The 12,824-nt window shown below is 38.1% G+C and overlaps 1 protein-coding gene across 7 annotated transcripts in view; it reads right to left on the bottom strand.

Moving 5' to 3' along the window:
- The window catches only part of ERC1 (ELKS/RAB6-interacting/CAST family member 1), a 309,324-nt gene that overhangs the window by 15,538 nt on the left and 280,962 nt on the right, over positions 1-12,824 (bottom strand). For 5 of the 7 annotated variants that reach the window (XM_026117004.2, XM_064515015.1, XM_064515024.1 and 2 more), the window contains one exon: positions 3,757-3,945. In XM_026117004.2, the coding sequence (XP_025972789.2) occupies positions 3,757-3,945 (189 nt within the window). Of the gene's footprint in view, positions 1-3,756; positions 3,946-12,824 lie in introns of those variants that run through there. The other 2 variants (XM_064515039.1, XM_064515047.1) reach the window with 1 other exon arrangement.

The following is a 12,824-nucleotide window of genomic DNA, read 5'->3' as shown; positions in this document are numbered from 1 at the left end:
AAAACAAAAACTGAACTGTAAGTAAAATGCAGAATATATTATTATGTTCTTAATGTCATTGCCCTTCATACAGGAACAAAATCCCTCACTTAAAGGCAGCCATCTGAAATGTGAAACATAGTAGTAGTTCTACAGAGCCCAAGAATATTAACATAATGATACGTTTAGGACAAAGTGAAAGAAAATATTGTATTTAATAGAAATTGCTAGGATAATGCAATTATTTTTAATGAATGAAAGGAATGTTTATTTCTCTGTGTCAAGACTTGGAACATTCTTCCTCCTTTCTGGTAACTTCAATTTTATAATAAAAAAAGATGAACAAGACATGAACTGGTCAAAAGAGGACAGATCCAGAAACTGTGCTGGTTAACACATTTGGAGACACTGGGTCAGAATTGACTCAAAGAAATATTTTCCACCAAATGCATAACTTAATAACATGGTTCCCAAGCATGAGAGATTCTTTACTGTCCACAACTTAGTCTAGCGTACCCAGTTTAGATCAGTTTTTGAGATACCATGTATTCATAAAGTACTGGCTTCAGGCCTTCATTACAAAATGGACTGAAATTTTACTACAGTAACTCAGCTTTACAAAATGTGTTTGATAAAATGCCAACAAATTTAATTCAAAGAATTATATAGCACGTTGGCCACATATTTTGATTAAAATCAACTGAAGTCACTAAGGAACACAGTTGAATTCCATGGTAGCATAAAGAAAATATTATACCTGAAAGGTACCAATTATCAATCAGACTTCGAGAGTCCACAAAATTATTTATGTGGCAACAAATTCCCCCTAGAACCATGGTGTTGATGCTGGCAGACACTATTCCAACAACTACTTGTATATGAGATTCCACGGATCGCTGTGGTGACGTGCTGGAAGAGTGAAGAGCTTACATCTACTTCATATACTAGTTTTACCTATCAGAAGAAGCCACAGAAAACTCCTAGCTGAACCTCCCTCAGCAAATGTGAAAGACCTACAGAGTATTGGCTATGATGAAACACAGCAGGACCAACCTTTGCCAATAATAGTTGCTGCAATGGGAAATCACAGCTCTAAAAGCAGCTGTATGAAAATGAATTCTGAACTATTTATTAAAAAAAAAAAAACCAAATCCAACGTATTGGTGAGAAGTGGATACATTTGCATCATTCCTAAATACTATTGGTTTGCAATTTAATGTATCCTCCCTAATCATGTTAGCACTACTTAACATTCAAGAGGATTATTTTTTTCCCACTGAGGCTGGAGAAGCATTATCTACAGAAGATCATATTAGAAGGGACAGGAGTGAATTTAATGCACTGGATTTGAAGTAATTTACAAAACTCATTAAAATTCCAAAGTTGCAAAATAGGTATTCTATCATGGGCTCCTGTGAATCTGGAGAACTAACCCCCACCCCTCCCATGGGAATATTTTAAACACAGAGGAAATTGTACAGTTAGAAAGGGAAAAGCTCTAAGATCTAAATAAACAATGTGCTTTGTAAATCAAAATATATGATTAGTTTGCATTTTTCTACTTACGTTCATTAAATAAGATCTAGAGTGAGTGTGGGGAAAACTACTTAGATGGTAAGCTAGTTATTTATACATAGGAATCACAAATGGAGTAGTAATTTTAAACAACCGTGGGGACAGTAAGCAGAATTAAGACACTAATGGGAGAGGATAGAAAAATGTATTTCCTTCTTGTCTCCAAGACAACTTAGATAATTTTTTTTCCCCTGACAATTTGCACTTGATTTCTTTGCCATGCAGCACATGACTGTTGCTAACAGACTAGCAAAGTTTGAAAGAGAAATAATATATTTTATTAGACCAGTACACATCTGGAAAAAACAGACGATGTTTTGGGCATATTGTCTATTCAGGAGGACTATTTGCCAAAGAAAATCTTTTCTGTTTTCTTCACCTACATCTCTTGATCTAATGGAAGCTATCACCTATTCCCACAGACCCTGAATATATTTAAAGACCATCACAGGTATAATAGACTAGTCTGTCTATTTTAGGGATATCCAGACTTTGCCTTATTTTTACTTTCAGAGATGCCTGCCATACACGCTACAGGTTTTGGCATGCAGTGCTCCATCCCAGTCTGAAAGCCAAGGTGGTTCGAAATGGCATGCTTTATATTTTAATGTGTAGTGTAGGAGCTGTGCCTCTCTATTGTATGAAGACGGCATGCATTATACTGAAAAAATTCTAATCCCAGATCAGTGATTACAGACTCCATGAGGCACAAGATGCGGACTCGTTGGGCGCAGGGGCTAGCAGGCGCTGCAGGAAAAAAGAACGTGTCAGGTCTGTGGAGGCAAATGTAGATGTACAGTAAGGCAAAAAGCCTACAGTCATCCAAATAAGTGTATGGAGAAGACAGGTACAAAGACCAACTGCCTCGTACCATCTAGGTCCTGTTACAGACATATTTATCTCTAGAGGTCTGCTCTTCTTTCAGAATTGTTAGACACGCTTCTGCTACCTTCCTGTAATTTGGCTTCTGAGCTGCTGCCTCAAATTTTTGGATCACAGTTCAGCCTTGAGCTGAAAGTGCAAGGAAATGAGCAAAAATATCACAAAAGAAGAAAACCAGAGCTGAAATGTTCAGGCTAGAATCAAGATAGCGTTCACTGAACCACAAAACCACTTTTAACTACATAGGCCTTATATTGGTTTGTGTACGTACTTGATATAGTTCCATATATACATATGAAAATGAGTAATTTTGTGAAAAAATTGGCATTATAATCCACTGTGTCAAAAAGACAAATTAAGTCAAATTTATTTCTGGTATAAATTCCTTAGATTAGTTTAGCTAAAAAAGTTTATGCATTCTGTACTATAGCAGCAAAACTATAAATTAAAGAGGTGAGGAGACAACCAGGAAGGAGTGAGAAAAAAGGGTTGTGGGGAATCATGAATTACAGTAAGAAAACAGGAGATAAAAGCTGTCATTGAAGGGATTAAGGAAGGCATGACATCGTCAGAGTTGGGAGAAAGGAAGATTATTTCAGCAGCTGAATTATAACTAGCCTGACAGTCTCCATAGAGACTTGACCGGACAAGCCATTACTGAACCATTTCTCTCAGATCTGTATGCCAAAGCTCCTGGAAATACACTGTGAAGACTTCTGAACTCTGTGTTAGAAGACAGGGTGTATGAATGCATGTGTACGCATGTGCACGTGTTTATTGCATGTGGCACAATGGGTCCAAATCTCAGCTTAGGTTTCCAAGCAAGGTGGCAATACACAACCCTCCAAAATTAGTAGCAGAGCATACTGTTATGAAATATAAGAACATTTCATACATTTACATAGAGTATGTGACTCATAAAAATGCACCAATTGTAATTTGAATGATTAATGTCATTAATCATTAATTAAAGATGTAAGATCCCTAGCCTACATTAAGGTATTGACTACAAGTTCTACATTAAGCAGCTAAAATCTGTTAACAGATAAAATATGATAGAACTGGTATCTTGCAGTTAGATTCCCAATAAGCGTGCAGATGCCTGCCCTCAAATACTGTAGAACAGATAAAATTTCATAATAAACGTTAAATGGCAATGAGTCCAGAAGGTATTGTATCCTTCCATCAGCTGAAGGATGGATCCTTGCTATCTGTATTCACCACTTAGGGAATGATTTCACAACACCTCTTTGTCACATGTCAGTAAGATCTATGCCAACACTTCTGGCTTTCATTTAGAGCTTCAGACCACAAACTCACCTGCTCCTGAGTCATCTTCTGCAGCTCTTTCTCCCAAGCTGCCCGGTCATCATCCAGGTGGTAGGAAGCAGGTGGGGTGAGTCCACGCAGAATCAGGGGGTCACGGTCATGGCAGAGGGCTGTCAGATGTCCAATGTACAACTTCAACTTGCTGCGATTCTGATCAAGTTCTAAAAGGGGCTGAATTATCTGAAATAAGAGAACAGGAATAGTGAGGAACAGCCTGAGACCCAAGCAACAGGGAAGGCAGAGATCAACCACTAAGTTACAATCTTTATACTGTAAGAAACCTGAACACACAATATTCCTGCCCCACAATATTCCTGTGACCCAACAACCATCCAGCATTGAAGCAGAAAGAAATCAAGCACATTAGGGGAAGGGGACGTGGTGATGATAGCTGGCTTATTAATAAATGAAATAATGATGATATGAGGTGAAAAATGAAATAGTATTAATTGAATGAGTTAAATCTATTGATTGTCCAGCAGTGCTTCAATCAGCTATCACAACTCCTTGCTTTAATGAACATTAAATCTTCTGATGAAAGGTGTCTGTTCACAGTGAAGGCAATAGCAATGTAGATTCTACCGTGTTTTACAAATAAACGTTTAATTGTAACATACGTATGCACTACACGTGTTCTACAGACAGTAGTTTCTAATGATGTCAAGATGCTGGTTTCTAAAATGAACACATCTCTATTGTAGAAACTAGATGAAGACATACTTTAATCAAAAAGTCTTTTATAGTCTTGAAAAAGCAAAGATTTCTATTTATTATGCAGGCCAGATTCTATATTGTAAGACAAAAAAACTAAAATCAAAGAACTCTAATAAGAACTATTTTATTTCATTACATCCTGCCTAATCTGAATCTAATCCATGCTGCTCATTTCGATCCGTGGAATCATCCAGTTCCCGCAAAAAAGCATCTGAAGAGCCATTTTTCACTTGTTTTACCAAAAAGTAGAGTTCAAGTGCATATATACACACTTGGGAGTCCCTCATTATGCTCCAACAAGAATACTGTTCCAGGTGTTCATGGGCATATATTCAAAATCGCAGTATACAGAACTCTGGCTCTAAGGCTTATAGCTGATCAAAATCAAGGAAAAGTCAGGCGCTGTACCTCTGCTCCATGAGAGGAGGTGCCGAAGCTACAGGCATTGAAGTGCACCAGCTACAAGAGCCTGAAAGCCTTGCCATCATACTGGCAAGCGTCATCGTGCTGCCAGGCAGGGGCTGCACCTGCTGTTTGCTAGTGGGCCCGGGATATCTTTTCAGTATGGCACCTCTGACCCTGCTAATGAATGGGGAGCGAGATAATCTCTGAGTCAACAGAAACAGGGTGCTGGCATTACTTTCAACAAAGACTCTGGCTCCAACCCCTTCTAACAAGGCTGTCAGGGCTCACTTACTTTGTTTTTAACACTGTTCTACATGGATTAATTTCCATAGCGTGAGAGGACCTGAAAGCAATGGCTAAGCAGCTAATTAATGTTAAACTCCTTGTCCTCCAGAGAGCTGGCTGCACTCAGGAGCCTACACCACAACATTAGGTTGGCAGCAGCTGAGAAAAGCCCTGGTGACAAGGCGACAGGGGCACAGCGGATAGACAAGAAGCCTGCAGAGAGAGTAAGCTCACAGGCTCTATTTTAAATCCTTCAGCTATGTGCAGCCTTGGGGCAACATCTGTTTGAAGATACCTGCAGATATGAAAAAATGGTTTGATATAGCAAGACTGCAGTGTTGCAGAATACTTTCGTGTACAGGGCAGTAGGAAGGGTTATTTTAATAGCATCCACACAGTTACTCCCATTTCACTTTCACCACCAAGTACAACTGTTTTTAACCAATTATATCCATCAACTTTGGTTGTTTGGTGAGTATGCACTACCTACTCCTATTTCTGATAATCTGGATCACATGTATTATGATCTGAAAGTGTACTGCCTGTACAAGTGCAAAAACACATAGAGCATCTAATTTTCTTGACATCTTTTCTATCTTTCTGACTATTCCGCTTGCACACAGAGAGGAAAATGACAGATTGTTTCCTCACCCTGAGAAAACAATGTTTAATAAAAATGTAAAAATTAAGCAGTTAATGTCTAATAACTAGCTGTCCCACCAATGTACTAGCTATCCTGTATTCTTTCAGATAATAGAGTCTATTGAATATCTATCAGATGTGCAGATTTCAGTCCGAGAAGAATCTGAATCGCTAACCTTCCTAGCTGTCCTTTGCAAATGGAACCCCTCTCCGATGAAGAAAATAGCAGAACTATCTAACAAAAGTTACGGAAGACTTTAGTACAACATTTGAATTTGATAGCTCAGGGACAAGTTCCCTCTTTCTGTACCCTTCCCCCCTTACCTCGAGAAGCATGTTCCCCTCTCTCTGGAAATAAGCCAAATGAGGCGTGTGAAAGTTCTTAGCTAGCAGTGCTCCCAAAGCTGTTCAGGGAGCAATCATTCCTCTCACTTGGGATCCATTAAACCCTGCCAGTCAAGTAGGAAATGCCCTTATATCTGCGTTCCTGCCATATCTAATTTGAACTAGCCACTTAGCAAAAGGTGCTGTGCTTCCCAAACAGCAGAGCTGCCACCGCCTTATCTTGAGAGGGTGTAAGAGCATTTGCTAAGTGGGAAGGCAGAGCAGCACTGGATTCATAAAGCAGATCATGTTCTCATGACGAGCTCAGAGCTGCAGAGCTTTCTAGGAAAACAATGGCTGAACAGACTTCCCTACAAAACCGGGATTATCTTCCAAACCAGCCAGTCTTCATTAATTGTAGTGATACACTTAGGCCATCCTCATCAAAGCATGGAATGAAGTCTGCATAATGTATCCTCGAGCTCAGAGCAGTGTTACTGGCCGGTTAAGTTTGGAAACGTATTTCCCTAAAGAAGGCAATCACTGTAACGGTGAAGCAGAAACATGAAATGCCTGACACATCTCCAACATAAAAACAAACCATTTCTACCAACTGATAAAGACATTTGGGAATGTATTTCAAAACAAATTCAACTCAGAAACAGCAAGCTTTTTGAGATTTCACAGAAAGTTTTAACTTTGAGCATGAAAAATGTGAATGTGACTGAAGTTTTGCAAGTTATCAGGGGCAAAAATAAGCTTTAGAATGAAACTACTACTGCTTCTTCAACTATAGTCCTGCTTTTGCTGTAAAATGGCCAGCTTAAATATGAATAACTGTATTTATAATTTGTTTAACGATAAAAGTCTGTATTCAAACTCACGTATGTTCAGCATAGATAAGAAAAGGTACTTGTGCTGAATGCGGTTGGAGAGACCTATCTAAATGTTTGGTCACTTTTACTGTGAGAGATGAATACACCTCAGATACAGAGACTGTGGTGTCTTAAAGTTTGTCTGAATGGTGTCTAATGTAAATATGCAAAAACACGTAGGTGGTTATATGAAAAAGAAAACCAGTGAAGGGGTGGTATAACTTCAACAGCACTGAACTGAGACAAATGTGATATTGACTATCCATAAATGTCTGCAGAGTAAAGTATGGTTTTAATCAACATGTAATAGGACTCACTCACCACAACCACCAGCTTTAAATTATTGGTTCTCCATGCAGAAGGACTAATGACCTAGTCACCTTTCTCCCTGCTAACATCCCCTTCTTCTAAGAAGCAAGCAACCACTCTTTTCTTTCTTGGAACTATGTAATAAACGTTATTTAGCTATTTCAGAGTTTCTAAACTTCTACTTGGCTATAAATCTGCAGCTCCCATTTTGGAACTGAAGAAACTCTTGTATGCAAATCTAAAAGCTTGTCTGTTTTTTCTTTCCAGCTACATCAGTTGATATAATAAAAATTATCTCCTTACGAAACTTGCCTTCCGCATCAGAATCATGCATGTGGACCAAAATCCTTCTTACAAGCACATGCAGATGCTTCCTCTAGGCAAAAATAAAAAAAAAAAGGAGAAAATAGTATCTTGATATAGCAACTATATTTGCTGTACATACACTTGGCACTGGCAGGACTGTTCCCATACTCTCTTAGTAGCTTGACTGTCTTGCTTGCATGTATCTTGTGTGTACATATTCACTACAAAACACTAAGAGGCAAAGTAATACAGATAACTGGCTTTCATCTTACAACCTAATAATTCAGTAAGTTCTTCTCAACTTACTGAGAAATGATTAAATATTTGGAAAAATCCCAGAAAGAATAGAGTTATCAAAAAGGGAATAAAATGGAATTGAGATACATTCTGGGGGTGAAAGTAAATGAAGTGAGGATATAACTGGTTTTGTACCTTGTGTTAGAAAAAATTGTACACAAAAGGAATCAGAAAATTTCCAAGAAATGAACTGAATTGAGAAGTGTTCTAGCTTGGCCTATGGAACTTGACTGATCCCTGATTTTTAGAAGTCTTTGTAGATGCTGTAAAGTCAGAAAAAAGAAAAAAGAATTCTGCAAAAAATCCCCTAAACTTTGGACTGGACATAGCAAACACATTTTGAAAACAATCAAATTAAACTGAGCTAGGCCTTTACCATCTGTCAGTCACATCCTCACACTCTCATGTGAGGATAGGAAATTATTTTCAGCTCCAGTTTTCAAACTTTGTTGCATACAGATGCCAATTTGCTACCCAAAAAAACTTGCTTCCCAAACTACCATTGCACAAGAGAAGATGGGCTGAAAGTCTGGGTAAATATAGATACTTGTTAAAAAGAAATTATTCCAGGGAGGATCTGAAAAGTCTAGATGGGGTGGATCATAGTGGCTCCTCAGATGTCAAAAAGAAACCAACAGGAAAAAAAAAAAAGCCCAATCCCCACCAATTTCCCCCAATCTTGTTTTTATTATAGATACTATGAGACAAGAAAATTTTGCCTATAGTGCAAAATTTCCCATATTGTAAGTTATGGAAATAAGCTAAGAAACAGAATGATATAGTCTGGAAGTATTTGCACAGGAAATTGAATTACACCTTCTCCTTAGTTCAGGCCATTTGTGTTTGTTTGGCAACAAATGCAAGGGTTCAAACAAAACAACATGTAACCATTGAATGCAGTGGAGTTTTATGAGGCATGTATTTGGCTTAGAAAGTGCAAAGCTTTCCCAAATTCAGAACAATTTATCACTGATGTCTTCCCTTCATTATTTTAAATGGAAACAGAAGAAATTCTCAAAAGACACTGCCTGACCCCAGTTCAGTTCAGCTCTGTTCATTGCTGCCTAGAAATACTTGGTTTCTTCGGAAGACCAGAAGAGAAAAGCTCAAGGACAGGCTCAGTTTTCCTTAGATTTGTTTTAAAGACAAAAATTGATTTAAATCTACCCTTCATCATTTTGTCCTCATAAAACAAAACAACACAACATGCGCGAGGAGTTGAAAGAGATTGTGGCTATTTTGACAGAGCTGTCTCTTTCTCAGCTCATTCCTGACAAAATCAATTAGGAAATCATTTTTATAAAGCAATTTTTTTTGAAATTTTTATACACCATGAACAAATCCCATGGATTAATGATTTCCAGAGTTCACCCTCTTCACCTTGGGAGAAATCCAGACCAGAAAAAAAGAATGGAGAAAACACCAAACAGGGAAAGTAGTTTTTTCATTAGTTCCCTCCATTCAGATAAAAACTTTTCCCCATAATGTAGGTGAGAATCAAAGAATTGCAATGGTTTGGTAGGATTCCTAAAGTACTGAAAAAGCAGTTCACAAATATTTTTCAACATAACAAATCCAGACACTGGCAATTTTTGCTTACATGGGCTGTGGAGCAAAGTTTTGTGGGGAGCCATGTGTGAAATAGTAGGGACTACTGTATATCAGAAATGAAACACACTGGCAGGTCTGTATGACGACTTAGGACTGGGACATTGGGGAATGCTAATGTTCAGGAATGAGGCGCTTTGGCAGAGCTGAAGAGGTTGTCTACATAGAGCTAATACTTCCTGAATTTTACCTGTTTCCACAACTCCTTACTTTTAAGAGCAAGAGCATTCGCAAGAACCCTCACCCCTAAATATGACGAACTGCACTGTGCACACAACACATGGGGCCTCTCATCCCTTTCTTCTGCAACAGTCCATGCTGTTAAGGGAATGTCTCATTCCTAGCTGAGGCAAAGGAGAGAAAACTGTGACTTAATTGCAAGACGAGATCAGGACATAAAAATTCAAATACTGTTTTTATTTGTCAAAGATCTCTTTTGTTTTCAAAATTTCTTGGGAATCCAGCAACCCAGAAGCTTACTTTTAGAAAAAGCAGGTCGGACAAAGTGGGGTGAGATCCACAGAGATTCTGAAAGTTTACCCCGTTGTTAAATCTGTTAAAATCTCCTTCAATTGGGAATTGAATTCATTTCCATAAGTTGTGACAGTTATCAAGTTAAAATTTTCAACAATAAATTAAATTATACAAAGCTGTGAAACTGAGTAGTCAAACTTACGAGATACTGAGAATTAGAATATCAGCAAAAAAAAAGAAAAGTATTCCCCTAGCAAATGAAAATGATGCAACAAGTGTTTGCAGATTGTACAATGAAGCTACAAATTTAAAGAGTATTATCCTGATTGAACTTTTGCAGGTATAATTAATCAAGTGAAAGTTTTGATTGCACAAAAACAATTAGATTTGATGTTGATTCTTCTTTTTTTTAAACAAGAACATAGCAATTTGAGAATAAGTAAGAATACCAACCTGTTTAATTGTTTAATTCATTCAAACTTTCTACCACTTCTCTAAATAAGAGTGAAGAAAGCAGCACATCTCTTCCTTGCTGTTCTGTATTTCATTTTTTACATCTGCCTATTACAGGGGACAAAAAGAACCAGTGGCTAATATGCTTTTGTTTGAAAGCAGAAGAATTGTATCCTGTACATTGGGACAATCTGCCCACGTGAACGCATATATCAGTGGCCGCATTCTCTTGTCTCCCAACTGTCTGTTACATTGCTAAGGGAGAACAGAAAGTATTTCCTAAGTGCTCTACCAGAGCACACAATCAGCGCTCTTCTAGTCAGATGAACTATAACCTCCCTGTCCACAGGTGATACGAATCTTTGTCTTGTCCCTCTCTAACACTGAGTCCTCATACTGTCTCTCTCACTACCTGCTACATGACACTTTCAAAGCAAAGTCACCTGAAGCCATGGGATGTCTCGTGGCTCCTCTGTCTTCAGGAATTCTTTCTAGGGTTGTTTGCTCTACATTCAAATGCATAATACCATGAATATATGTATTTATATAGCTATAAATAATAGTTCTCATCTATGTATTGCATTAAACAAACATGTAGTTGGATTGCCTGTGGTGAGCCTACTATGAGCTGGAACTATAAATTCTGGCATCTTTCAGTAATTATAAACTTTACCAGCCAGGAAAATATAGCGTCTGGATTGGCTACATGCCCTTATCACTTTTTATTTTAGTCATATTTCTCTCAAGCTTTTACTCTTAGTTAACGCACTGGAAAGCAGGTTTGGGCTTGATTCTTTCTCTGTTCTAATACCATTCATCTCTCCACCACTTCCCAAATAATTTCCGCTCCTCCTAACTTCCAATGAAAAGGTACTGGCAATGACATCAACCAGCCTGGCTGCAGCTATTCCCAGTCTGATTTTATTTTTTCAGTGAGTGTCAGAGCTCAAGCCCACTCTCCTTTATGCTACCAACACTCTTCAATGAACAATAGTTCACAGAAACTTCTCGCTTTGCATGGTTGCATTCTGGCATGTGGATGAGGGCTACAAGAGACCTCAACAGCAGAGTAACTGGAAGATAGTACAGACTATCACATAATCTATAAGTGATACCTCTCATGGAAGTGGCCAGGTACAAATAAAAATGTCTGAATACAGAATTCCTAGTTGCTACAAAGACTAAGCCACTAGTGGAAGAAGAACATATTCAGCTGTAAATCAAAGAAGAAAATAAGATACAGACCTGAAATAATCTCATTTAGTAGAAATGAATGATGGCCTTTTTTGCAATTGTTTTGCTGAAAAGCCCAAATCTTCACAAAAAGAAACCAGCCATCTGTTTTGAATGTTTTAGACTATAAGTATCTATTTGTGTTCCTCTTTGATCTATAAGAATAATAGGAAGATAGTGATACAATCCAGTTACACCTCTTGTGATCACTTAATTCATCCCAGAAGTGAAGATTACAGAATTCCATCTGGAAATCTCAGCCTTATCATTCTGGGATCAGAACGAAGACTAACTATGTATCAAGATCAGCTCTTTTGTGCTGGTAGATAAAACATTCTTGAACAGAGAATATATTCTTCAAACACAAAATAGTCATTTAGATAGCAAAATAGTAGAGTTAAAAAACAAGCTAACAAAAGCATTGTTCCCAGAAACAGGGAAAGGACTGGGAGCAGAAGTTAGCAACATTTTAAGGGGAACATGCCTCTCTAGGCTGACAGTCTAACAATAATCCTTACTTACTGGGTACAGGATTACATGTGTGGGTACAGAATGAGAGAGAAGGTGCAAAGCTGTCTCCAAATCAGAAAGGTAGAAGATTAATCATAAACAAAATACTATTTAGTTTGATATCTGCATTGGTTAAGTTGGCCACTTCATCATAACGAGAGTATTACGACATAGGAAAAGCTTTGCATTATTCAGAGGCATTACAGTCAGAGAAGAAAAAGGCTATTCTCTGAAGAAAGGAAAACCTGGAAAAGGCTTGAAAAGAACACATAGTTGTATGATAGTAACTCTGGATTTTGAATTGCAGGCATCTCACTCTAACCGTATACTTCTTGAAAGCGGTAATTGTCAGACCATGCACTCTCTTTGTGTCTCTGCACTTGAGCTTAAAGGCACTGACGTCTTTCGATTGCATAAATAATTTTGGTGCCCAGATAAGCAAGGTTCCAGGAAAAGAGCGGGAAGGCAGGTCATATGATCAAGCAGGACAACTGCATTCAAAGTGCTACCCTTGTAGTGATTACTTAGTTATCTTATATCATCACATTCGAATGCATCGCATTATGGATCTTACTACAAGTTTTGCCCATCTGGGAAGTGGGATTGAGGAGTCCTGTCATCTGT

Source organism: Dromaius novaehollandiae, chromosome 1 (assembly GCF_036370855.1).
Source record: "Dromaius novaehollandiae isolate bDroNov1 chromosome 1, bDroNov1.hap1, whole genome shotgun sequence".
Classification (NCBI taxonomy): domain Eukaryota; kingdom Metazoa; phylum Chordata; class Aves; order Casuariiformes; family Dromaiidae; genus Dromaius; species Dromaius novaehollandiae.
Note: the sequence above shows the minus strand (reverse complement) of the source record. Positions and strands in the feature narration are given on the sequence as shown.